This window comes from Pseudorca crassidens, chromosome 16 (genome assembly GCF_039906515.1).
Source record: "Pseudorca crassidens isolate mPseCra1 chromosome 16, mPseCra1.hap1, whole genome shotgun sequence".
Taxonomy (NCBI): domain Eukaryota; kingdom Metazoa; phylum Chordata; class Mammalia; order Artiodactyla; family Delphinidae; genus Pseudorca; species Pseudorca crassidens.
The window spans coordinates 57,662,048-57,689,801 of NC_090311.1; the positions used below are offsets into that span (position 1 = coordinate 57,662,048).

The 27,754-nt window shown below is 42.9% G+C and overlaps 2 protein-coding genes across 8 annotated transcripts in view; one reads left to right on the plus strand and one right to left on the minus strand.

Moving 5' to 3' along the window:
* Positions 1-14,026, plus strand: part of LOC137209476 (uncharacterized) — a 52,710-nt gene extending 38,684 nt beyond the window's left edge. The window contains exon 4 of the mRNA XM_067711170.1: positions 11,171-14,026. Coding sequence (XP_067567271.1) covers positions 11,171-11,334 — 164 coding nt within the window. The 3' untranslated portion in view covers positions 11,335-14,026. The remainder of the gene's footprint in view (positions 1-11,170) is intronic.
* The window catches only part of LRMDA (leucine rich melanocyte differentiation associated), a 1,270,435-nt gene that overhangs the window by 1,182,643 nt on the left and 60,038 nt on the right, over positions 1-27,754 (minus strand). For 6 of the 7 annotated variants that reach the window (XR_010935927.1, XR_010935933.1, XR_010935928.1 and 3 more), the window contains exon 7: positions 17,101-17,241. Coding sequence is in view for 2 of the 7 variants with exons in the window: in XM_067710442.1 (XP_067566543.1) it covers positions 17,101-17,109 (9 nt within the window). In the remaining 5 variants the exon portion in view is untranslated. Of the gene's footprint in view, positions 1-17,100; positions 17,242-27,754 lie in introns of those variants that run through there. The other variant, XM_067710443.1, reaches the window with a different exon arrangement.

A 27,754-nucleotide genomic window follows, 5' to 3' on the forward strand; every position in this document is an offset into this window, starting at 1 on the left:
ATAAAATTTAGAAAACAAAAAGCAGTGTGGTATTGGCACAAAACCAGACACATGGATCAATGGAACAGAATAGAGAGCCCAGAAATAAACCGACAAACCTACGGTCAATTAATCTTTGACAAAGGAGACAAAAATATACAATGAAGAAAACACAGTCTCTTTAGCAAGTGGTCCTGGGAAAGCTGGACAGCTGCATGTAAATCAATGAAGTTAGAACACACCCTCTCACCATGCACAAAAATAAATTCAAAATGGCTTAAAGACTTAAATATAAGACATGACACCATAAAACTCCTAGAAGAAAACATAGGCAAAACATTCTCTGACATAAATCAATGTTTTACCAATGTTTTCTTAGGTCAATTTCCCAAGGCAACAGAAATAAAAGCAAAATGAAGTAAGTCAGACAGAGAAAGAGAAATATCATATGATATCGCTTACATGTGGAATCTAAAAAACGGGTACAAATGAACTTATTCACAAAACATAAGTAGAGGTGGCGCAGTGGTTGAGAATCCGCCTGCCGATGCAGGGGACACGGGTTCGTGCCCCGGTCCGGGAAGATGCCACATGCCGCGGAGCGGCTGGGCCCATGAGCCATGGCCGCTGAGCCTGCGCATCCAGAGCCTGCGCGTCTGGAGCCTGTGCTCCGCAACGGGAGAGGCCACAACAGTGAGAGGCCCGCAAACCGCAAAAAAAAAAACAAAAAACATAAGTAGAGTCACAGATGTAGAAAACAAACTTATGGTTACCAGGGGTAGAGGGAGGAGGGATAAACTGAGAGATTGATATTGACATATACACACTACTATATAAAAATAGATAACTAATAAGGACCTACCATATGGCACAGGGAACTCTACTCAATACTCTGTAATGGCCTGTACAGGAAACGAATCTTAAAAAAGAATGGATATATCAATATGTATATGTACAACTGATTCACTTTGCTGTACACCTGATATTAACACAACATTGTAAATCAACTATACTCCAATAAAAATTTTTTTAAAAAGAAATAAAAGCAAAAATAAACAAATGGGACCTAATCAAAGCTATAAGCTTTTGGGATTTCCCTGGTGGTGCAGTGGATAAGACTCCACGCTCCCAGTGCAGGGGGCCTGGGTTCAAGCCCTGGTCAGTGAACTAGATCCCACACGCATGCCACAACTAAGAGTTCACATGTCTCAACTAAGGAGCCCGTGAGCTGCAACTAAGGAGTCCACCTGCCTCAACTAAGGAGCCCAGGTGCCACAACTAAGGAGCCAGCAACCCACAACTAAGGAGCCCTGGAGCCGCAACTAAGGACGCCACCTGCTGCAACTAAGACCTGGCACAACCAAATAAATAAATAAATATTTTTTTAAAAAAAGCCATAAGCTTTTGCACAGCCAAGGAAACTATACGCAAAACAAAAAGACTACCTGCGAACTGGGAGAAAATATTTGCAAATGATGCAACCAACAAGGGCTTACTTCCCAAAATATACAAACAGCTCATACAACTCATAACAAAAACAAACAACCCAATCGAAAAATGGGCAGGAGACCTAAGTAGATATTTCTCCAAAGAAGACATACAGATGGCCAACAGGTGCATGAAAAGTTGCTCAACATCACTAATTATTAGAGAAATGCAAATTAAAACTACAATGAGGTACCACCTCACAGCAGTCAGAATGGCCATCATCAGATAGTCTACAAATAATAAGTGCTGGAGAAGGTGAGGAGAAAAGGGAACCCTCCTATACTGTTGGTGGCAATGTAAATTGGTGAAGTACCTATGGAAAACAGTGTGGAAGTTCCTTAAGAAACTAAAAATAGAGCTACCATATGATCCAGCAATCCCACTCCTGGGCATATATCCGGAAAAAACTGTAACTTGAAAAGATACTTGCACCCCAATCTATTGAATACACAGCAGCACTATTTACAATAACCAAGACATGGAAGCAACCTAAATGTCCACTGACAGATGAATGGATAAAGATGATGTTGTTCATATATACAATGGAATATTACTCAGCCACAAAAAAGAATGAAATAATGCCATATGCAGCAACATGGATAGAACTAGAGGTTATCATACTAAGTGAAGTAAGACAAATACCATATTATATCACTTATATGTGGAATCTAAAATATGACACAAATGAACTTATTTACGAAACAGAAACAGACTCAAAGACATAGAAAACAAACTTACGGTTACCAAAGGGGAAAGGGGGTGGGGGAGGGATAAAGTAGGAGTTTGGGATTAGCAGATAGAAACTACTATATGTAAAATGGATAAATAACAAGGTCCTACCATATAGCACAGGGAACTATATCCAATATCCTATGATAAAACATAAGAGAGAAACAGACTAGAAAAGTTAAGCACACAATGAGAAAGAAAACTGGAAAAGGCAAAAGAATGAACATTTTAATGAAATTGTTTTATAAGGAATTAAGAAGGGAGTTGACTATTGATGAAAGTTATTTTCATTTTGGCAAAATGAAAATAATTATTAATATGTATACTTTAAAAAATAATGGAAAAGGATATATATATATGTATATGTATGTATAACTGAATCACTTTGCTGTATACTAGAAACTAACACATTGTAACATGGTAAATCAACTACACTTCAATTTAAAAGAAGATTCAGATTCTTTAATAGTTATAGGATGATTTAGGCCTTCTATTCTTTTGTCGGTTTTGGTCATTTTTGTTTTTCTAGGACTTTGTCCATTTTACCTAAATTTTCAAACATATTTTCAAACAAAATTTGTTCAACTGTCCATTGAATCTATCACTAAGTCCTCCCTTCTATCAAACCCTCAGAATCGCGCTGTGCGGTCACCGCATATACTCTTTTTAAATTTTTTTTAATTTTTTTAATTTACTTATTTTGGGCTGCGTTGGGTCTCTGTTGCTGCGCGCGGGCTTTCTATAGTTGCGGCGAGCGGGCTTCTCATCGCGGTGGCTTCTCTTGTTGCGGAGCACGGCTCTAAGCGTGCGGGCTTCAGTAGTTGTGGCTCGTGGCCGCTAGAGCACAGGCTCAGTATTTGTGGCGCACGGGCTTAGCTGCTCCGCGGCGTGTGGGATCTTCCCGGACCAGGGCACGAACCCGTGTCCCCTGCGTTGGCAGGTGGATTCTTAACCACTGCACCACCAGGGAAGTCCCCACCGCGTGTACTCTTGTCCAGGGGTCACAGAGGTAGCGTTTTTGCCTCCACTGCAATAACCTGTGAGTAAACCTGAGCCACACTTTCCTAGACCGCCCCCCCACAACTCCCCACCTCCCCCCACCCCACCCCCTGCCACCAGAGCCGTGAAGGCACTCTGAGCATTAGCAAGTTACAACTACTGCCTGTAACTCACCCAGAAAGTTCAAGGGAAAGCCACATTCCCTCCCAGCCTTGGCTCCAGAAGACAGCTCCAGTGTGCCCCTGATGGTAAGAGTTTGGGGTCGACCTAGCCGTCTCCCCTCCCACCTTCCAGTAACTGCTTCAGCTTCCTCTGTCCTCACTGACTTCACCAGCTGAGCAGGGGATATCAGTGACCTCACTCTGGCAACAGTCATTCATGTCCCACTCCCATCTCTGTGGCTTGTTCATTTCCCCACTGAGGACAAGCAGCATCTAGCAGGTTGGGGTAAAGGGCTGGGACCTGGGGATAAAAGAGGAGCTTGCGGGGCAGTGAGGGTTATCTGTTTATCCTACAGTGACCTCATGTGTGCTTATGCTAACGTGAGAAACACACGGATGTAACCTCAGCAATGGCTTCAGGGAGGTGCCCGTTTGGGATGCACCTTGCCATTCACCTTTCCCAAGTGGAGCCCCCTTCCTTCCTGACACTTTCTGGACCGTCCCCCCCCACCTCCCCACTTCAGAGAAACCATAAAGGGTGGGATTGCTGGGTGATGCTCCCGAACCCTTCCCTCCTGGGGGGGTCCCTGGCTTGCAGCCCTCACCCTCCATCTGTCACCTCAGTTGGGTCCTTCCTGCTACCCCGCAACCCCCTGCCCCAGAAAAGCAGCCATTCCTGAGCTCTGCCTCTCTCCAAGGGTGGCTGCCCTGAGGGCCCTGGCAGCATTGTCCTCCATCTGGCCAACCAGCTGAGGAGAGCAGAGGACACGAGCAGCTGCCGGGAGTCTTGGGGTCAAAGGTCCTACAGACTCACTCAGGAACTGGCTGCTCAGGCAGCACAGGAAACTGATGTTTTGAGGGATGAGTCAGTGCCCACCTGGGCACTGAAGGGGTTAAAGGAACGTGGTGGAAGATTGCAGAATGGAGGCACACGGTGCTGCTGGAAAAAAGCTAGCCTTGTGCGTGGATAATTAGAACTGCACATCAGTAAACAATGCCTTTTCCCCTCATTAAGGACAAATCTGTATGTATAATGTGCCTATTTTCTCTTTCATTAACTTATAAATGGCCAGTACTTTAAAGCCACTTAACCAGCAGTTTTGACTTGCCCATCAGCCCGGGGATCTGATGTGTCTCGTCTCCTACACAGACAGAGGTGCCCACTTCAGCACCCAGCTCCCATGGGGGGAGAGGCTGTGGGAGCGCTCCTGTGAGATGCCACAGGCAGAGTTGCAGCAGCTTCCAGAAGGGAGTGGAGAGAGGGTGTGAGGGCAGACCCCAGGCCCAGGCCACCGCCCACCCATCCCCTCCCCCACCATGCCCCTCTGATGACTCACTCTCATTCTCTAAATTGCTTTGTCTGACCTTGGGTAGCTTGAGAACCCTGACTCTTGGGAGCCCCTGAGAATGTGGCCAATCTTCAAGCGTTCCTTAGGACGCCCAGCAACAAGCTGGGACCAGAAATCCCAGTGATGAGATATCAGTTCTGCCCTCATGAAACTCACAGTCCTGTAGAGAGAGCAAGCAGCATGTACATGTTAAAGAAGGGACGCTGTAAGAAAGGTTCACACAAAATGGAAATCGTCAATGAAAGTCAGGAAGGCGCCCCAGATGTATGTCTCCTCCATCAATCTGGAAACTTCCCTGGGAACTGATAACATCTCTCCCTCATCAGACAAGGAGCTTCAGGGGATACTGACCATGTCCTTCCCATCACACTAGGAGATCCCCTGGAGGCAGAGACGCTCTCTCCCATCAGACAGGAGATTCTACAATTAGGAACTATTGCCTCATTAGATTAAAAAATCCCACGAGTGAGGGATCAGTCCAAGGGTAGGGCGCTGTCTCCCCATCTTTCTCTGGGTAGCCTCCCAGGACCCTGAATAAAGACAGCCTCTTTACATCACTCCCTCTCTCCTGGGGCCCCAAAGTGTGCCCCAAACCTACGCCAGGACTTGAGAGGGGCAGGGACAATGCCAAAGTGGGAGATGATACAATCTTTGTCCTCAGGAGCATCGACTAGCTTTTCAGTTTTGCGGTGACACTAGTCCACACAAAGTGACAGTGAGACAAGGGAAAGGGGACTGAAGTGACCACTCATGGAGCACCCTCGTGGAGGGGACGGGGGCATGTACGTGACCCGTTCTGTGATCCCACAGAAGAGCTCACAAGCCCAGGACGTGAATACTATTTTCCCCATCCCACAGATGAAGCACTGGAGACCCAGAGAGGGAAAGAGATTCACTCAAGGTCACACGGTCCGTCAGTGGCAGAACTGGGAATCGAACAGTCTCTGGCTCTTTCCACCATAGCCAAGCGTCACTCCGTGTGAGTGCAAGAGCCTTATGAGCAGTAGAGGCAAGAGGAGAAGGGGAAGAGCAGTGAGACTGGAGGCACCAGGCCTGGGGACAGGAGCTTCTGCTGGACCTCAACTGCGGGAACAGCTTGGAGAGGCCAAGGGCATTCTGAGAGCCTTTGATGGTGAAGCTGGGTACAGCCCCATCTCTGAAGCCCTGTACCATCCCTGAACAGGGCAAATGCAGGAGCCTCAGTCCTGGTGAGGGACCTTACTCATAAATCCAGTCATTCCTCAAAAATGCCATCTCCTGAGAATATTTTTAGACTGACTTCTGTTGGACACTGGGTGGTTCTGTTGTTGGGACAGTATCACCGTCGCCATCATCATCAGCATGGTTAGTCATTCTAAAGAATTGGAAACAACCCAAATATCCATCCACAACAGAGTGGAAAAATTCACATGTGGAATGCTTGACAGCAGCTAAAAGGAATGAAGCAGACCCACATGGGCTTGACATGGCCAGATGTCCAAGACATATATTGTTGAATGAGAAAAAACAACTTTCATGTTGATATATTTAGTGTGATACCACTTATGTAAAAAGAGAAGTCTCAAAACAAGGTGCTTTCAGTGGCTACATATTATACTAAAAGGGTCTGTAAAATACATCAAACTGGTAACAGTGGTTACCCCTGACTAGGGGTGGCTGTAACCAGGATGGGAGGTGATCAAAGGGGACTTTGGTCACCCTATGCAGGGTGACCGCTTGCCCAGGTTTGCCCAGAACGGCCTCTGTTTTCTCTGTTGCTGCTGTAACTAATAACAGCACTGCCTTTCACTCTCAAAAGTGTTCAGACTGGGTGATAAGTTACTTAATTACCATACTTATCTGTAGGGTTTAATTTTTTACAAAAAGAATATATTAAGTGATCACTTGTGTCATTTCTAGCAGTGTATTGAGAGAAGGTAAAGTCTTCCTCTCCTTCTCCAGGGCCCCAGTCCCACTCCTCAGAGGTAACCCACTGTTAACAGTTCTAACATCCTTCTCGAAACTGTAACTCTAGGGACTTCCCTGGTGGCGCAGTGGTTAAGAATCCGCCTGCCAACTCAGGGGACACGGGTTCGATCCCTGGTCCGGGAAGATCCCACATGCCGCAGAGCAACTAAGCCCGTGTGCCACAACTACCGAGCCTGCACTCCAGAGACTGCGAGCCACAACTACTGAAGCAAGCCACCACAATGAGAAGCCCGCACACCGCAATGAAGAGTAGCTCCCACTTGCCACAACTAGAGAAAGCCCACGCGCAGCAACAAAGACCCAATGCAGCCAAAAAACAAACAAACAAAAAGAAACGGTAACTCTGTATGTAACCATGTAACCTTAAAACACAGAGAAAAAGACATGGAATTATGCAGCACACCCTGTTTTGAAACTTGCTTTTTTCACTTAATTTTGTCTATATCTGGGTATCAGGAAAACCTAACATAGATCCTTGGGTCCTATCAACAGAGATTCAGTTTCTGTGGGTTGGCAGTGGGGCCCACAGATGTGTATTTCTGACGAGTTTTCTGGGTGATTTTGATGCCAGTGGTCCATGGACTCCATGCTAACCTTTGTCCATAAAACAATCATTCATCCATTTATTTAATAAACAATCATGGACCCTTGCTCTGGGTTTGGCCCTGGCTAAGCCTGGAATTCAGCAGAGAACATAACGCAGTCCCTGTCCTCCAGGGCACAGCCTCAGGTCTACTTCCAGCGGGACCAGTCATCTCTGACAGTGGGTTGAACGGGCTATGAGCATGGGCACTGGGGTCAGACAAGCCTAATCCTGGCACTTCCTCTTTCTGACCATCTGACCTTGGGAAAAGTACTTAGCCACTCTCTGCCTCAGTTACCTGGTTTGTGAAGTGGACATCAAAATCCCCACGTCACATCATGGGCACTCAATAAGTTGCAGCTACTCTCATTAATAATTAATTATAAAGAACATATACATAATAATAAAACTCCTATAGCATTCTTGCCAAGAATGTTTAAACTAAATTCAATCATGGGGAAATAATCTGACAATCCGAACTCAGAGATATTCTAGAAAACTTGACTATATGCTCCAAAAATGTGTCATGAAAGACCAAAAAAAAAAAAGAGAGAGAGAGAGAGAGAGAACCTATTCTAGATTAGAGAAGACGAAAGAGACATACAACTAAATGCAAAGTGTGTTCCAGGCTTTCATATATATATAAACACACACACACACACACACATATATATGTATACATAATATCATTGGGATATATATATTATATTTATTTATATATTTATGATTGGGATAAGTGGGAGATATGAATATCAACTGTATATTATGTAATGATATTGTAGCAATGTTAAATTTCTTTATTGTAATAACTGCAGTATGTAAATGTTCTCCTTCTTAGGATGTGTGCTGAAATATTTAGGGATAAAGTGTCATGATGTCTGCCAATAACTCTCAAATGGTTCAGAAAATTGTGTGTGTAGGGATGGGGGGAGAAAAAAGAGAGACAGAAAGGGAGACAGAAAGACAGAGAGAGAATATGTTGCAAAATGTTAACAATTGGTATATCTAGGTGAGTATATGGGTGCTCCTATTCTATTATTTCCATTTACTTTGTAGATTTAAATTTTTCCAAAATAAAAAATTTGGGAAAATGAAATCTAATGGTTTTAGAAAATAATATTCAGGATAGTGGCTGACTGGGGAAGGAGGGAGTGACGGGGAGGGGAGTGTGGCTGGCAGCTTCCTGACTTTGGTGGATGTCCTATATCTTGAACTGAGTGTGCTCATTTTTGGAGGATTCATTGAGCTGAGCACCTATGATTTCTCCTCTTTTTGTGTGTAGGCTACATACCAAGAAATAATTTTATTTAGAATCATCATCATAATAAAGCATCCTTCCCAGCATCCTATCCTCTGATCTGGTTCTGTAAATGCAAGATGGGTCCAGGCGGGAGGGAAGGCTGGGGCGGGGCCATCCTTCCCTGACAGTGTGTCTCATCCGAGAGGAGGGACAGCAGGGCCTGAGTCTGATGACAGCCTGCCTCTCAGTCTGACCCCATGGGGAGGAGGCCGGCTGCTTTCGGAGGTGCCCCAGACTGCGCCTCTGAGCCGTGCCCACTCCTGCTGCCAGCCCCTGCAGCGGGAGGTTGGCCTTGACTCCACACTTCTCAGGCCCCAGCGTTCTCCTCTCTTGTCAGCCTTGTGGGCCCAGATGGATGTAGGTTCAATGAAGCATCTCATCTTGTGTGAGAAGGAAGTCCAGGGGTCACATTTTCCTCTCCTTGCATTGTTTCCCCATGTGCTGGATCTCATCTGCTTCACTAGCTGGAGACAGAAATGTAGTCATGTCTCTGTGTTTTACAGATTAATCGCTGGAGTCCTCATCAGCCTAAATTAACAGGAACAGTAACAATGGCTAACACTTACACAGTGCTTACTACATGCCAGATCCTGTTCTGAGTACTTTATGTATATAACTCATTTAATCTTACAACAACTCTCTGAGGCAGGGTTGTTTTAAATCCATTTTACAGATGGGGAAATTGTGGCATAGAGAAGTAATTTGCCCAAGCAGGACTGACTGCATAATTGGCAGGGCCAAGTGAAAAATGAAAATAGAGGAGTGGAAGGGGGTCCTTCTTCAAAAATAACTTATTATGAAAAAAGAATGAAATAATGCCATTTGCAGCAACATGGATGGACCTAGAGATTGTCACACTAAGTGAAGTATGCCAAAGACAAATATATGATATCGCTTATACATGGAATCTAAAAAAACAATGATACATATGAACTTAGTTACAAAACAGAAATAGACCCACAGATGTAGAAAACAAACTTATGGTTACCAAAAGGGAGGGGGGAGAGATAAATTAGGAGTCTGGGATTAACATATACACACTACTATATATAAAATAGATAACCAACATGGACCTACTGTCAAGCACAGGGAACTCTACTCAATATTTTGTAATAACCTATAAGGGAAAAGAATCTGAAAAAGAATAGATAGATATGTATGTATAACTGAATCACTGTGCCATACACCTGAAACTAACACAACATTGTATTATAAATGAACTATACCTCAGTTAAAAAAATAAAATAAAATATGGCTGACAGATTTTTAAAAATTATTAAGACTTTCAAGACAGCAAGCATTAAGCCCAGCATGGTGCCTGTTTAATTAAGGCAGGCTCCAGTGAGGCTGTACAGGTCTGCAGCCCATGAGGTCAGGCCAGGGAAGTAGCAGAGCAGAAACTGGAACCCGAGCAGTCTGACGCCAGAGTCCATCCTCCTATCCACGGTGCTGTACAACCCTCTACCCTCAGGCTCTTCCTCCGCTCACCTTCCCCAAGGTGCCCAAGAACTGGAACCACGACTCAGTGCATCGGGATCTGTCCTGGCTCTAAAAGCCAGGTGGAGACAGAATTGAACAGTCTAATCAGCCCGCTGCCACAAGGGGTCGCTGTTGAAAACTGGTCCTGCGCAGTTTGCTGCCTCCACGTCCAGAGCTCAGGGCTGCCCTTGCTGAGCCAACCCTGGAGGTGCACAGCAGCGCCCCACACTTGGGCTCCAGGCTTCAACTCTTTTATTTCACACACTTACGTGCAGCCACTGCTCACAGCACAACCTCTACCAGAGTGCTTGGAGGTCTCTGCCACGTCAGCTGCTGGCTGGGCACCAGCCTCACTAACAAGTATCTAGGCCTGATATTAGCTTGGTTCACCTATTCAGCATCCCTGTTTCCTGATGATGAGGTTCCCCTGTGGCATTTCTTCTACCCTTTCTTGCCAAAGGATCTCAGAGAGGCCCAACTCGGTATATCAGAAAGGCTCTAGTAGTCTTAAACCCCAAAAGGGAAGGGTCAGTCAGGGTCTTGACCTCAGTCCTCCCATATGCAAATATCCTGCCTCTATGATCAGTCCTGCAAAACCTTCTCAGAATCACATAATTCCTTTTTGCACCCTTTTCCCAGAGCAATGTATTTGCCTACTTAACATAAGCACTGCATAACTAAGAGAAGTGGGATTATTCTTTTGCCAGAAAATCTAGTTTTGCCTTCCTAGGCACACCATTACACAGGATTTACCATGTCTGGCACATCAATGTCACACCCAGATACCTTCTTAATAACGTAAGTGTCTAAAAAGGGTTGATGAATGAGACTTTAAAAGATGAAGGATCGGAGGAGTGGGTATTTTAACCTCACTGGCTGATGAGGCCAGCGATGTCTGGATTACTCTGGTACCATGGGCATCTGTGCAGTCAAGCTGGCACCATCTAGAGTTCCCCTCTGTATCAGTTAGAAGTGTATTCAGTTGCAGCTAACAGAATACCAACCAACAGTAGACTAAACAGATGGAGATTTATTATTTTCACCTGACAGAAATCTGGAGGTAGGCAAGTTACTGGCATTGGTTGGTCAGCTCATGGCTGGTGTCATTACAATTCTCTTGGTCTTTCCCTCATAGAAGCTGATGGCTGCTGCAGCTCCAGCTTTCAAGTCTGCATTCAAGGCAAAAAGAAGAAAGGGCAAGAAGGGCCAGCACCAGCAGCATCCAACGCCCTTTATCAAGAAAGGAAAAGCCTTCCTAAGAGCCCCCAGCAGGTTTCAGCTTATGCCCCATTGGTCTGAACTGTGTCCCATGCCTTTCCTGGCTGCAAGTGAGTTTGGGAAAGTGAGCCTTTACGTTGCAGCAAAGAGGATGATGCCACACCCTTCCCCCACAGTCACCCTAGGTGGCACAGGACCCCAGGGCCCCTTCCCAACAACCTCAGATTCTTTCCAGAGGAGCTCCTGCATCCTGTGGCCCTCATAATGCCCCAGGCAAGAAGGGCCCACCCAATGAGCCAGGATTCCCCTGAGCAGGAGGCCGGCTGACTTCAGCCTTTTCCTTGGTGATTCATGGTGCTCTGCCAGCTGGGGGAGGCGACTAATTAGCTGTAGACTGATTAAGGACAAGGCAGGCAAAGCCCCAGACGTGATAAACATGAACTTTCCATCTTCCCCCTCCTGGCCGTTGCTGCCACCCACCACCAACAGCGGAAGGCAGGCCCGCGGCACCCCTCACGGTGCACCTGGCTGGGAGGCCAGCAGACGTCGTCCAGGCCACCATTCACACTGCCCGGCGCCAACCAGGGAATCATGGCAGGGACGGGCATAATGGGTTTTCCTTCAGGGCTTCTCCTCTCCTCCAGCCTCTCCCAACCTTCTTGCTCTCGACCAGGTATGGTACCAGGCCCGGATTTCTAAACCAGCCTCTGCCCTAAAGAATCTACAGCTGAGGGCTGTAGAAATGCAGAAAGGGGTGAGTTCAGTATGACCTGGAGTTGCTGGCCAGGGCTCCATGGCGGTGCTTTGGGTGGGTTTTCTGAGTAGAGCGGTGGTCCTGGAGAAAGGGGAGGACTCATGCACAGGAGTGGAGGCAAAATGAGCAGAACATGCTCCTGGGGCAGTGAGAAATCTGGAGACAGGCCTGGAGAGGGGCAAAGCCAGGGGCAGGATGGAGATGAGGACGAAGAGGAAGCAAGAGTTTAGATCTGAAGCCCAGCTGCTTCCAGCCTCAGCTCCTCCACAATAGGTGGCCTTCACATGCATGAGACCCCATGGGGGGTTCAGGGGGATCTCCACCCCCAGCTCCAACTGTGACACCTGGCCTGTATCTCTCACTCCAGAAAGCACCTGCCAGGTGCAGGCAACCTTTATGCCACCAGGGCCTGGCCAAGCCACAGTGGAAAAGCTCTCTAACACATGAGTCTTATACCAGATAAGGCTGTGATAAGGACAAAGGATACATTTCACCAACACATAACAAGAGAGATTTCAGTGAATGTGATTTCTCAAGTCGCCTCTGTTTTTCCATGAGGAGACCCCCTCAGGACGTGGCCAAGGTAAATGCCTATCTTAGGACGCTTGGAAGCACCCCACCCCCAGTCCACTCTGCCTGGCCCACTCTTACCAATCCCTTGGGTCTCAGCTCATGTCTTTTCTTTGAGGGAGCTTCCCTGACCCGTCCTAGGTCACATTCTATGTATTTCCCTTCATCAATTGTAATACAGCTTATATTAATGCATTTAGGTGACTGTCTTTATTACTATAGATTCAATCAGCAAATATTAATTGAGCCACAAACTGTGCTAAGTTCTGGGGATACCATGAGACACAGACCTACCCGCATGGAGCTTACAGCCTAGGCATAAGTCCCAGCTTGTACCTAAGTGGGGATCCACCCTAACTGCAGAAGTCAGACCCCTCCCAGTCCCAGTAAAACAATAGGACAACTCATGCCCATTCAACTCATGGCCTCAGGCCACCCCTAGAAGGACCTTCCTGTGTGGTTGCTCAGGTTGTCCATGACACAAGGGGACTGTAGTGGATGCTGCCCATATTTCTCCTTCAGAGCCAAAGCACTCGTTCCTCTAGCTGCTGGGAGTGTTGCCTGTTAATGGCTGGCAACCAAGTCCCCCTCCAGGACCTGTCCTCAGCCAAAGAGAGGCACATCAGTCCCAGAGTGATGTCTGCTCGTTTGAAATAACAAAGGCCTGCCCCCTTCCTTGCCTCAATCCAGGAGCTTCCCGTGCGGTTGTGGTCCAACTTTTCCCTCTACCCCATCCTACTTCCCTCACTCCCTCACTCAGGGGCTATTCCTGAGAACACTCCTCAGTAAGACGCCGGCAGCAAATCTCGAGTCTCAGAGTCTGTTCCCTGGGGAACCTGAGAAAGAAACACGTTGGGGCAAAAATCCTCACATGTGACTACATCTGTCCGGAGGGAAGGACTCCTTTTTTCTCATCGGCACGAAGATGCCCTTTTATGACTTAGCAGCAACCTGGCCCAGCCTGAGAGCTGAACAAGGAGCGCAACCCAGTGCTGGAAGGCCTTGGCACAGACATGAGGAGGGAATCGGGCCTTGCAGTCAAGTGATTTAGGAGACTCCAGAGGAGAGTATATCTGTGGTAAGAAGCCCACCAGCTCCTGGAGGCTGATTCCAGCTGATTGAGAGGCAACCAGGGCTAGTATTTCTGCAAGACAGCTGGGAAACAAGCTGAGGGAAACTGTTAATCAGGGATTTCCAACAATGTGGAAGGTGTCAGCCCAGCCCTAAACATCCTAACTCAGGCCTAGTGTGTGGGAACTCGCCCAGGTGGGCGCAGGAGGAAGGCGGGAGAAGCAGAAAGGAATTAGACTTTGCACAAACTTTGTAACTGAAATCATTAATAGCAGTGAAACAAGCTGTCCATCCTACATGTAATTTGTAGTAATGTTTGGTTACTGAGATTAATTTCTAGTAATGAAATACTAATTAAACCATTTATTGAGCAATGTATTTGCTTGGTGGTGTTTTATGGGTGTTCGCTTATAAATATTTTAATTACTTTTGCTAAGTAATTAGCATTTACTAAATAATTTCCAAACTATTTATTAATTTCCAGCAATTCTCAGCCAACCAACAAGTTATTGTTTTACTTTATATCAGTAATTAAAGCCTGGTTTTTTGTTTTTTTTTTTAGACTTTGAGTGAAGAGAAAGTAATAAAGACAGTCTATTCTATCACAGGAGGTTGGGTGTATTAAAGCAAAAAAAAAGGGACATAAAAATGACTCATAACCCAACATTACTCAAACACTGTTAATAAGATAAAAATATCTTTACAGACTTTCCTCATGGGCACATGTACTGTGTTTTTCGAAACTGAGATCATACCAACTACATGATTTCTGGCCAGCAAACTTTGCCAATTTTTGTATCATACTTTCTATTCTATTAAAATGCTAAACCACTCTAGAGAGGTAAAGTCTCTTTAACAGTTAAAGAGACTTTCTGAAAGTAATATTTACTTTTTCTACCTCTATGTACCTACTATATGTCAGACACTATGCAAAGTAATTCACACATTATTGGTAGTAATAAACTACTCTGGCAGTAGTCTGTGTAAAACAGGGCTACCCCCATGATACAGGCTTAGCATGAAGTCATTCATCTTCAATAAAATGGTCTGGGAGGAAAAAAAAAATTACTAAAATAAATGAAATAGGGTCACAGTGAATGTAGTTCTGGGACCTGCTTTTCTTGCTTAAAATATAATAAACATCTTTCCATTTCAATAACTATGGAGGAGTAGCAGTGTCCTTTTTACTAGCTGCATAGCATTCTATATTCCCAGTCATTATTTAATGCCTAATTGCTGGACATTTTGGTTGTTTTTAGTGAACAAGCTTATAATGAATGTCAGTATACATAGATCATTGTGCACTTGTCACCTACTTCCTTAGAACATATTCCTAGAAGTGGAATTGCTGGGTCAAAGCACAGGAACATTTTTAAGACTTTGGATTCATGCTGCTCACATGCTTTAAGAAAAATTGAACGAATTTATTCTCCCATCACTAGAGGTGAGAGACCTGTTTCCCTGCACTATATACAATTATTATTATTTTAAATCTCATGTCACTTGCTCTTGCTCCCTGTCTAAAGCAGGGGCAGCCCAGGAAAGCATCCTGAATCACAGAACTTCACAACCCACCACACCATTGGCTCAGGAGAAACACAGTTGGTTGGCTCATGAAGACCTACATGCTATGTCTTCACAGCTTACATAGCACCAAAATGTTTAAAATTATTCCCTACCACACTATTCCCCTCTCCCCCAGCCTCTTCCTTTCCAGCCAGGACACCGCTTCTCTGAAGGCATCAGCAGAGGTGGCACAAAGGGCTTGGCTCCCTGCTGGCAGATGCCTGCCCCATGTGGTGTCAGAACAGGCACCTGTCTAGGCCTTCTCCCTTTATCTCTTGACAAAATATCAACCCACCAGCATGTCACAGTGCCTAAAAATTCTACCATCAGTGGCGCACACTAAGGAGTTCTGTAAACATTCAGAGGTTAGCCTAGGTGACATTTTATGATCTGATAAGTTTTCCAGAGGCTCTCCCATCTCCTTTCCAATGCTCCTTTCTCACCTCCTGTCAAGTCACCTGGTGCCTCTGGCCGTCCCAAGTGCCCATCCTTAGCCCCCATACCCCTCCTTGGACAGGACCACCTTGAATAATGTTTTAGTACCTGTGAGAAGGTACCTTCTCCAAACAAACCAAAAAACCTTCTTAGAGGGAGGAGATATTTCAACAACTCTTTGAATAAAGAGAGGGAGGTAAATTCGGGACGGAAAGGTGAGAGTGAATTGAGAGATGGCTTGATGTGGAGATAGAAGGGGGGGTCATTGACGTTGCCCCCTCCCAAAAGAAAACCACAAAACAGCACACAGCTGGAGTTTGCTGTTTCTCCAAAGAATGAGAATTCCCACAAGTACGTTCCTATGGTACCACCGTGAGTTATTTTCCTCTTTTCTTTGCATCCATTTCCTCTCTCTCCCTAGAGCATGTAGTGTCTCAGGCACTTCTCCAGGCCCTCAAAAGTGGCTCAGAAGAGCGGAGGAGGAGGTGTGAGAGCCCCCAGCATTGGCTGAGGCTCTTTAAAAAATACTGATTAATATCTGTATCCCACCTTAAAAGTTCTGATGGGGCTTCCCTGGTGGCACAGTGGTTGAGAGTCCACCTGCCGATGCAGGGGACGCGGGTTCGTGCCCCGGTCCAGGAAGATCCCACATGCCGCGGAGCGGCTGGGCCCGTGAGCCATGGCCGCTGAGCCTGCGCGTCCGGAGCCTGTGCTCCGCAATGGGAGAGGCCACAACAGGGAGAGGCCCGCATACCGCAAAAAAAAAAAAAAAAAGTTCTGATGTAATTGGCCTGGTTTGACTTGGGCCTCAGAATTTTAAAAATATCACAGGTTATTCCAATATGCCACCAAGGCTGAGAACTACAGGTGTAGAGTTTGGACTTAATCTACTAGCCAGCAGAGCCTATTGAGGATTTGTAAATGACAAAACACAGTGGAAAACAACACTAACTGGAAAGATGACCACATCAAGTAAAAATAATAAGAGCAAATAACAATACAGCATATTTTGGATTCCAGGCACTTTTCTTAGATATATATTATATTATATACTTTTAAAGTATATATGATATAAGAAATGCTAAGAAGCCCAGACAGGATAAATACAAAGAAAACCATACCCACACTTCTGGCACTTCAGAGTAAAACTGTCAAAAGACAAAGGCAAAGAAAAAACCTTAAAAAACAGTCAGAGAAAAAAAGGAATACTACCTTCAAAGTAGTAATAATAACAATAACTGACTTCTCTATGGAAACAATGGAGGCCAGAACAAGAAGGTAAGTAGGAAAGTATATATATATATATATATATATATATATATATATATATATACACACACACTATTTTATATATAATACTTGTTAAATCATCAAAATAACCCTATAAGGTAGCTACTGTTATTATGACCATTTTAGTGATGAGAAAAGTGAGGCTCAAAAAAAGTTAATACCTTGTTCATGATCACAGGACAAGTAAATGATGGAACTGAGATTTGAATCCTGGAGTTCTGGCTCCAAAGTCCATGCTTTTTGTATTGCTTCTGGATATGGTGGATTAGCTTGTATCAGACCAACTTCTTCACCAAACACAACTAGGAAAGCAAGTTTGAACAAAAAGAAAAGTTACCAGGGCACTGAAGACTTGAGAGGCCAAGATCACTAAGATAAAAGAAGTGCATTGTGTGAACCTGATATCTGGTCACATTCTTCCCCTGCAGGCATTTGCAGATTTGTAAACCAACATCTGAGGGGCCCAGGTACTGAGTAGATATTCAGCAGTGTCCTGGGACTGAGGATTTTAAAAATGAGTTCTGGGATGCCAAAACATAGGAAATTTAGCAAACATCTCCAGCTTTCAGCTGGGACACCTGACAAGTTATAGCCTAAAACTAAGGGCTAACCTTACTTCTAGGATATGTTAAGAGATGAGCCATCAAAAGAGCTGAAACCCAGATTTAAACCATCTCAATCTAGATTAAGATGATCTAACCCTGACCTGAAGTAAAAGCAAACCCTCTCTGAAGGAAGATAACATTCAAGCTCAAATTTCCACCATAATTTTTTATCCACAATGTCCATCATTCAATCAAAAGTTACCAGACTTACCAGGAGACAAAACCAAGTGACCAAAAACCAGAGAAAGACCAAATAATAAAAACAGACTTACAGGTAATTCATATATGAGAATTAGCAGAAACAATTTTAAATGAACTATCATCAATACATTTAAGAAAACAAATTACAAGTAGAAAATTTTCAGTGGAGAACTAGAATCTATCCAAAAAATCAAATAGAAATTTTAAAACTGGAAAACATAATGAATGAAATTAAGAACTGGATAGATGGGTTTAACCGCAAAGTAAACACAGCTGAAGAGAGGACTAGAAAACTAGCTAATAATAGGACTGAAGCAAAGGGAGAAAAAAATAGAAAATACAGAAAGGAAATGAAAGATGAACAAAGTGAAAAGGCACAAAATATGTGTAATTTTCCCATAAGGGGAGAAGAGAGAAAACAGAGCAAAAGCAATATTTGAAGAGATTGATTATTGACTAAGAATTTTTCAAAAGAAACAAAAAAACACAAGCTATGTATTTAAGAAATGTTAAGCCTAGGCAGGGTAAATACCAAGAAAACTACATCCACACCTTTGGCACATCAAAGTAAAACTGCTGAAAGACAAGGCAAAGAAAAACCCTAAAAAACAGAGAGAAAAAGGAATATTATCTTCAAAGTAGTAACAATAGCAGCAACTGATTTCTCTATAGAAATAATCGAGGCCAGAACAACAAAGGATATCTTCAAAGTTTTGAAAGAAAATAATTGTCAACTTAGAATAATACATCTTGCAAAAAATATTCCTTAAAAATAAATGAAAATAAGACATTTTCAGACAAAAATTAAAATATTTAACCAACAGACCAACATCAAAAAAAAAAAAAGATCTAAAGAAAGTCCTACAAAAAGGAAAACAATCCCAGATGAAATCGAAGATATTCAGGAAGGAATGAAGAGCAACAGAAAGGGTCAAAATGTATATAAAACTATAATGATTACATTGTCTATATAGAAAACTCCAAATAATCTACAAAAAAACGCTCCTACGGACTTCCCTGGTGGTGCAGTGGTTAAGAATCTGCCTGCCAATGCAGGGGACAAGGGTTCGATCCCTGATCTGGGAAGATTCCACATGCTGTGGAGCAACTAAGCCCATGTGCCACAACTACTGATCCTGTGCTCTAGAGGCCAAGAGCCACAGCTACTGAGCCCACGTGCCACAACTGTTGAAGTCCGTGCACCTAGAGCCCATGCTCCACAACAAGAGAGGCCAATGCAATGAGAAGCCCATGCACCGCAACGAAAAGTGGCCTCTGCTCACCACAACTAGAGAAAGCCCGTGCAGCAACGAGGACCCAACGCAGCCAAAAATAAATAAATAAATAAGAGTGAACTTTAAGAAAAAAAGCTCCTAGAACTAATAAGCGAGTTTAACAAAGGTACAGGATACAAGGTCGATATACAAAATTTTATTGTATTTCTATATATCAGCAATGAACATTGGATTCAAAATTTTAAAAACAATACAATTTACAATAGCACCCCAAAAATGAAAGCCTTAGTTATAAATCTAACAGATATGTGCAGGATCTGTGTGTTGAAAACTACAAAATATTGATGAAAGAAATCAAAGACCTAAATAAATAAAAAGATAATCCATGTTTATGGATTGGAAGAATCAAATTGGTAAGATAACGATCCCCCCCATTGATCTATACATTCAATGCAATCCCAATCAAAATCTCAGTATACTTTTTTGAATCATTACTGACCAGCTGATTCTAAAATGTATGAGACAAGGGCAAAGGATCTAGAATGACAATTTTGAAAAGGAAGACAAATGTTGAAAGAATTAAACTACCTAAATTCAAAGCTTAAAAAAGTATGGTAATCAAGATAGTGTGGCATTAGCAGAAAAGACAGACATATAGCTCAATGGAACAAAACAATCAAGATACACTCAACTGATTTTTTTAAAATTTATTTTCTTTCTTTATTTTTGGCTGCGTTGGGTCTTCATTGCTGCATGTGGGCTTTCTCTAGTTGCAGTGAGTGGGGGATACTCTTCACTGGGGTGTGCAGGCTTCTCATTGTGGTGGCTTCTCTTGTTGCAGAGCATGGACTCTAGGTGCACGGGCTTCAGTAGTTGCAGCTTGCGGGCTCCAGAGCGTAGGCTCAGTAGTTGTGGCACACAGGCTTAGTTGCTCCGTGGCATGGGGGACCTTCCCAGACCAAGGCTCGAACCTGAGTCCCCTGCATTGGCAGGAGGATCCTTAACCACTGCGCCACCAGGGAAGCCCTCAACTGATTTTTAACAAGGGTCAAAGGCAATTCAATGGAGAAAGGATAGTTATTTCGATAAGTGGTGTTGGAATAATTAGATGCCCATATGCAAAAAAAAAAAAAGAAAGAAAAAAAGAAACTCAACCCATGCCTCACACCTTATATAAAAACTAACTCAACCACTCCTAAGTATATATGCAAGATAACTGAAAGTATGTGTTCACACACAAACTTGTACATGAATGTTCATAGCAGCATTATTCATAATAGCCAAAACAATCCAAATGTCCACTGAACGATGAATGGATAATATGTATGTATTTATACAATGGAACACTATTCAGCAATAAAAAGGGATAAAATACCAATATATGCTACAAAATGGATGAAACTTGAGAACAATATGCTAAGTGAAAGAATCTATAGAGGCAAAAAGTAGATTAGTGGTTGCCTAAGGCTGGGAGAGGGGCAAGGGGCAGTGATTGCTAATGAGTTCTGGAGTTTCTTTTTCAGATGATGAAATGCTCTGGAATTAGACAGTGGTGATGGCTGCATAACCTTGTGAATATACTAAAAACCACTGAATTGTACACTTTCAAAGGGTGAATTTTATGGTATGTGAATTATATCTCAATAAAATAAAATGTTTTTTTTAAATTAACTCAAAATGGATCATAAACCTAAATGTATAATGTGAAAATACAAAACTTCTAGTAGAAATACATGAGAAAATCTGCATGACCCTATATTAGGTAAAGAATTTCTAGACACTCAAAGCACAATCCACAAAAGCATGATCCATGAAAGAAAAATGATAATTTGAACTTTATTAAAATTAAAAATTCTTGCTTTGCAAAAGACACTGATAAGAGAATTCAAAAGCAAGCCACAGACTGGAAGAAAATATATGCAAATCATATTTCTGACAAAGACTTGTATACAGAACATATAAATAACTCTAAAAGCTGAACAATAAAAAAAAAAAACAAGGAACCCAATATCTAACTTGCCAAAAGTTCCAAACACACACTCCACCAAAGAAGATGTATGGGTGGCAAATTAGCACATTAAAACCTGCTCAGCATAATTAGTCATTAGGGATAACCAAATTAAAACTACCATGAGGGCTTCCCTGGTGGCACAGTGGTTGAGAGTCCGCCTGCCGATGCAGGGGACGCGGGTTTGTGCCCCGGTTCGGGGGGATCCCACGTGCCGCGGTGCGGCTGGGCCCGTGAGCCATGGCCGCTGGGCCTGCGCGTCCGGAGCCTGTGCTCCACAGCGGGAGAGGCCGCAGCTGTGAGAGGCCCGCGTACCGCAAAACAAACAAACAAACAAACAAAAAACTACCATGAGATACTACCACATACCTACTAGAACGGCTAAAACTAAAAAGACCGATAATACCAAGTAGTGATGAGGATGTGGAGTAACTGGAAGCCTCAAATGTTGCTGATGGAGATGCAAATTGTTTGAAAAACAATTTGGCAGTTTCTTAAAAAATTAAACATACATATAACCATATGACCCAGCAATCCTACTACTAGGTATTTATCCAAGAGAAATAAAAATGTATGCTTATGATAAATTAATGTTTATAGGAACTTTATTCATAATTGCCCCAAACTGGAAGCCACTCAGATGTCTTTCAACTAGCAAATGGATAAAGTATAGTACAACTATACAATAGAATACTACTCATCAATAAAAAGAAACAATCTATTGATTCACATAATAACATGTATGAATCCTATATGTATATTGCTAAGTGAAAGAAGTCAGACCCAGAAGGCTACATATATCTCTAGGGGTTGGAGGTGGGAACAGAGTAGACTATAAGGGGACAGCACAAAGGAATTTAGGGATGACAAACTGTTCTATATCAAGAGGTTTTGGTGGTGGCTCTGTGCCACCCTGAGAGTCACCAAATGACTCGTGCATTTGACAAAACCCATAAAACAATACAAAACAAAAAATAAAGTTTACTATATTTAAACTTTAGAAAAAATCAACCAAGATATGGAGAGAACCCCAAATGAAATGCAAACTGTTAACTGTAACAAATGAAAAAATGAGTATTGTTTCTACAGAAAAATAATAATATCATGTAAGGTGTAAAATATATGTAGAATTAAAACATATGAAAATAATAGCATAAAAATTGGAGGTAGGAAATGGAATTAAAGTATTCTAAAGTCCTTGAATGATATGAAAAGTGCTAAAAGTACTATTTTATATTAGACTTTAATAAGTCAAAGATATATGTTGAATGCTCTAAGGTAACTACTAAAATAATAGAAGAATTTATAATTAACAAGATAAGAGAGGGAAGAAATGGAATAATAAACATTTGTTTAATTGAAAAGAAGTCAAGAAGTGAGAGAAAAAAAGGAATATAGAATATGTGGGATAAATACTGAATAAATAAAATAGTAGATGTAAACCCAAATATATTTGTAGTTATATTAAATGTAAGTGAACAAGATACTCCAATTAAAAGACAAAAATTGTAATATTATATTACATAAAAACAATTGCATATGTTGTTTACAAGAGACATCCTTTAAAAATAAAGATACAGAAAAATTTTTAAGTAGAAGAATAGGGGGGAGTTCTATGTAAACACTAACGAAAAGAGAGATGGTGTCACTGTACTAAAATCAGACAAAATAGACTTTAAAGCAAAAAGCATCACAAGAAATTAAGAGAGACTTCATAGTGATTAAAAGCACAATCAACCAATAGGATTGAATAATTCTAAATGTATATGCATGAAATAATATAGTCTCAAAATATATAAAACAGAAATTGACAGACCTAAAAGGAGAAACAGAGACTTCCCAATCATGACGGATTATTTTAACATATCTCCCTTAGTATTTGACAGAATATACCAATAATGATATAGTTTTTTTTCTATTTTATTTTATTTTTTAAATTGAAGTATAGTTGATTTACAATGGTGCATTGTGTTAGTTTCTGGTGTACAGTTATATATATATATTCTTTTCCATTATGATTTATTACAGGATATTGAACATAGTTCCCTGCGCTATGCAGTAGGACATTGTTATCTATTTTATATATAGTAGTTTGTATCTGCTAATCCCAAACTCCTAATTTATCCCCACTCCCACCCCCTTTCCCCTTTAGTAACCATAAGTTTGTTTTCTATGTCACTTCACATCTTTTAAGCAGGGTTGTATTTCAACCATTAGAGAATCTTAAAAGCTCAAACAAAACAAATCTCTTAAGTTCACCGGCTTTTAAAAAAACGATGCCCACTGTTCAAAGACTCAAATCTCTCATGATACCAGCTTAGAATTATTTCCTTTTATCAGAAGTCAAGATGTAGTGAACACCTGTGTGCATGGAAATGCATACCAGAAGGAACCTTTAAGCCTCCAAGGTTCTAATATGTGACTTCTTCCCCCAAATCCTCTTATTCCCTTCATCCCTCTTTTTTTTTTTTTTTTTTGGCAGTACACGGGCCTCTCACTGTTGTGGCCTCTCCTGTTGCGGAGCACAGGCTCCGGATGCGCAGGCTCAGCGGCCATGGCTCACGGGCCCAGCCGCTCCACGGCATGTGAGATCTTCCTGGACTGGGGCACGAACCCATGTCCCCTGCATCGGCAGGCGGACTCCCAACCACTGCGCCACCAGGGAAGCCCCCTTCATCCCTCTTATATGCCTTTCATCCTCCTCCTCTCCTCCTCCCTGTCTGGCCTCACATTCTACTTTCTGGTCCATCTCTAAATTCACTGTCTGCCATCAGATACTCAGCCTGCTATCCTCTCTACTGGCAGAAGCTTAGGGCAGCACTGAGGAAAGAGTCTTGCAAATCTCAACTCAAGGTCTCAAAACTGAGTGCGCAGATGGCTCTCTCTGGATTCCTCTGCCAAGGTAAGTCTAAACAGGAGCTGCTTTGCTACACAACCATTAGAACTCTCATTCAAGTCTAAGTGACTCCACGATCCCCTCCTCCACACCTGGCCCCTCTCTCTGGCTAGCAATACAAGTAACATGTTAACAACTGAATTCCACATCTTCCCTCCCACTTGCCTATTTTGCTTTGTAGAAGTATCTTTCTTCCAGAGCCCTGCGCCAGAATCCCACTCTTTTTGATTTCTCACTCCTCTACTCAATAGCTCCCTACTCCTTTGACAACTATCTAGTCAATGCCAAAATCATTTTCCTTCAAAACTATATCCCATATCTCTTCCTTCATATTTTTTTCCTATCCTAATTTGGCACACTCCCATCAGATTCATCTTCTTTGGTATTCATACTCCACTGCTTAGAAATCCTCAATGACTTCCAAATGCGTGATTATTCTCTATATCCCAGTGAATCACTTGAATATCAGATCCTCCAGAAACTAATTCAGTAGAAGGAGAACCATCCTGTTTACAAATCCACTGTATGCAATTGACTCGAGCAGTATGACCATTCAGGTTGGTAATAACAACACTTTTCTGAGGGTCATAGAGTACCATGGAACAGGACGTGCCGAAGGCCAGAAGTCCTCCGGGCCTGGAGCTCCAGCTCAGGCCTCCCCACACCCGGTTCGGGCAGCAAAACACGTGAGCGGTCTCCAGCACTGGTGCCACCATGTTGCTGCCTGGTCAGCGGCCGAAACCTGGGCGTGCACTTACGCCCTCGGAGCAGAACTGCTCGCCTGCCACGTCTCCCGCTGGCCGACATAGATTTTTCAATGAAGAATATTTTATTAATTCTTCTAAGTATCACAGGTGACACACATATAGACGATTAAGAGAGTCCAGGTTTTTTTTAAATTAAACTTTTTGTTTTTATGTAATACAGTGATCCTGCATACCCTTTACCCAGTTTCTCTGAATAGTAACATCTTGCAAAATGGTACCATGATACCATAACCAGGATATTCACATAGATACAGTCAAGATGTAGAACATTTTCATCCCTTATGTTATTCTTTCATAGCCATACCCACTTCCCTCATGTTCCAACCCCCACCTTAGCCCCTGGTAATCACTAATGTGCTCTCCATTCTATAATTTTCTCATTTCAAGAACCGGATATAGATGGAATCATTCAGTATGGAAACTTTTGGGGTTGGCTTTTTTTCACTTAGCATAATTCTCTGGAGATTCATCCAGGTTGTTGTGTGTACCCATAGCTTGTTCCTTTTAATCATCGAGTAGTATTCCATGGTGTGGATATATCGCAGTTTAACCCTTCACCCATTGAAGGACATCTGGGTTGTTTCCTCTTGTTGCCTGTTATACATAAAGTGCTATAAAACATTCATGTAAAGGTTTTTGTGTGAACATAGTTTTCATTTCTTATTTACCAAATGGTTTTCCAATCTGCAAGCCATTTACTTCCTTTTCTGGCCTTACTGCACTGGCTAGAACTTCCAGCACTACATTGAACAAGAGTGGTTACAGCAAACATTTTTACCTTGTGAACTTAAGGGGGAGAGATTAGGTCTTTTATCATTAACTATAACGTTAGTTGTAGATTTTTTGTAGATTCTTTTTATCAAGTTGAGGAAGTTCTCCTCTATTCCTATTTTTCTGAGAGTTTCTTTTCTTTTTTTTTAAGCATTTTGTGAGAATTTATTTATTTATTTATTTGGTTGCACCAGATCTTAGTTGTGGCAGGCAGGCTCCTTAGTTGTGGCTCGCCAGCTCCTTAATTGCAGCATGTGGGCTCCTTAGTTGTGGCATGTGAACTCTTAGTTGCTGCATGCACGTGGCATCTAGTTCCCTGACCAGGGGTCAAACCCAGGCCCCCTGCCTTGGGAGCGTGGAGTCTTATCCATTGCACCACCAGGGAAGTTCCCTTTCTGAGAATTTCAACACCTTTCTGAGAATTTCAACACCATTCAACACCATGAATGGGTGTTGAATTTTGTCAAAACTTTTTATGCATCAATAGATATAATAATGTGATTTTTTTCTTTAGCTTATTAATATAGATTACATTAATATAATTTTGAATATTGATCCAGCTTTGTATCCCTGCAATAAACTCCACTTAGTCATGGTGCATAATTCTTTTGATATACTGCTGAATTCTATTTGCTAATTTTTTAAAGGATTTTTAAATCTATATTCATGAGGGTTATTGGTCTATAGTTTTCTTGTTTTGTATGAACATAGCTGATTTTGGGTAACAAGGTAATATTATCCTCATGAAATGAATTTGGAAGTGTGCCCTCCTCTTCAATTTTCTACAAAAGACTATAGAACTAGTGTTAATTCTCCTTTAAACATTTTGTAGAATTCTCCTGTAAAACCATCTGGGCCTGGAGATTTCTTATTTGGGAATTTTTTAAATTATGAATTCAATATCCTTAATATAGGATAGTATATATCTATCTATTTCATACTGGGTGAATTGTGGTAGTTGGTGTTGAAATTGGTCTGTTGTATCTAAGTCACTCCCGCTTTCTTTTTTTTCTTTTTTTTTTTTTTTTCTTTTTTATTAGGTATTCCTTAGCTCCCCTGAGGCAAAGCGAAAACTCCCTACTGAGGTGTGGAGGCTCTGGGGGCCCTGCCAGTGGCTGAGCTAGCTGCTGGCTGAGGCGCGTCCCTGTGCTGCTGTGGCACACAGAGACCGTCTGTGGCTGCTCTGGGCTGGGGACTGTATCTCCTCTGCTACACCCTGTCTTGCAGTTTGGACCCATGGATGCAGCAACGCATCTTTGGGGAGGGACAAGCACCTCTTCTCCAACAACAGCTGGGGCCCAATTTGCCCCTTAACCAGAAGGGTTTGACATTTGCCAGATCTGACCAGGGCTCCCTCCACAGAACCCAATCGTTCCACAAACGCCTAACAGAGCATCAAATGCAAAGCCCTGGCTCCTAAGAGGAGGCCGCTTCTTATTCATCCTGCCTGGCACTCAGTCAGTCCCTCTTCACGAAGCACACATCTAGAAAGGTAATCACGCCATTCAGGGGCAAGTGCAGCACAGGAGGGCAAACAAAATACAGTTGCCCATTTTCCAACATTTCCACTGCTACAACTGTGGACCTAGCCAGCACCATGCTCTCTTGGATTACTGCTAGTCTCGCTGCTTCCACCCCTGCACACTGCCCCCACCTTCCCTGTCTATTCTCAACAAAGCAACTAGGGTGATCTTTTTAAAAGTAAAGTTGAACCCCATCATTCCTCTGCTCGAGCTCTCTCCTCCCGTTTCACCTGTGTGTGAAAGCCAGTTCCTTGCAAAGGTCTTTCAAGCCCCTCACACTCTGCCCAATTCCCTCTCCCTCCTTTTTGCTCACTCTGCCCTGGCCACGCTGGCCTCTTGCCCCAGAACATGTCAAACATGCTCCCGCTTCAGGGCCTTTGCCCTTCGTGTTCCCTCTCCTGGGACCACCATCCTTCCAGGTAACTCCATGGGTTGCTTATTTACTTTCTTCAAGTTCCTGCTCGTTTGTCATCTCAACAGAGACCTTCTCTGGCCACACTGCACAAAAGAACATCAACTTCTCTTTCTCTCTTACTCCACGGGACTTACCACTATCTGAATTTACTGATTCAATTTTCGGTACCTTGGGAGGATATACTTCCCATAACTAAAATATTAAGCTTGATGAGGGCTCTAGGCCTTCCTTGTTGTAACTGCTGTATCCTTCGACGCCTAGAGAGTGCCAGGCCCCTCTCTAATTTGTTGAGTGAATGTGCTAGAGAGCCGGAGTGAGAGAGGCTCACCATAGTAGAGGCAGTCAGGAATACTCTCTTAGGAGGTATCCTACGAACTGCCAACTGAGAAAGAGC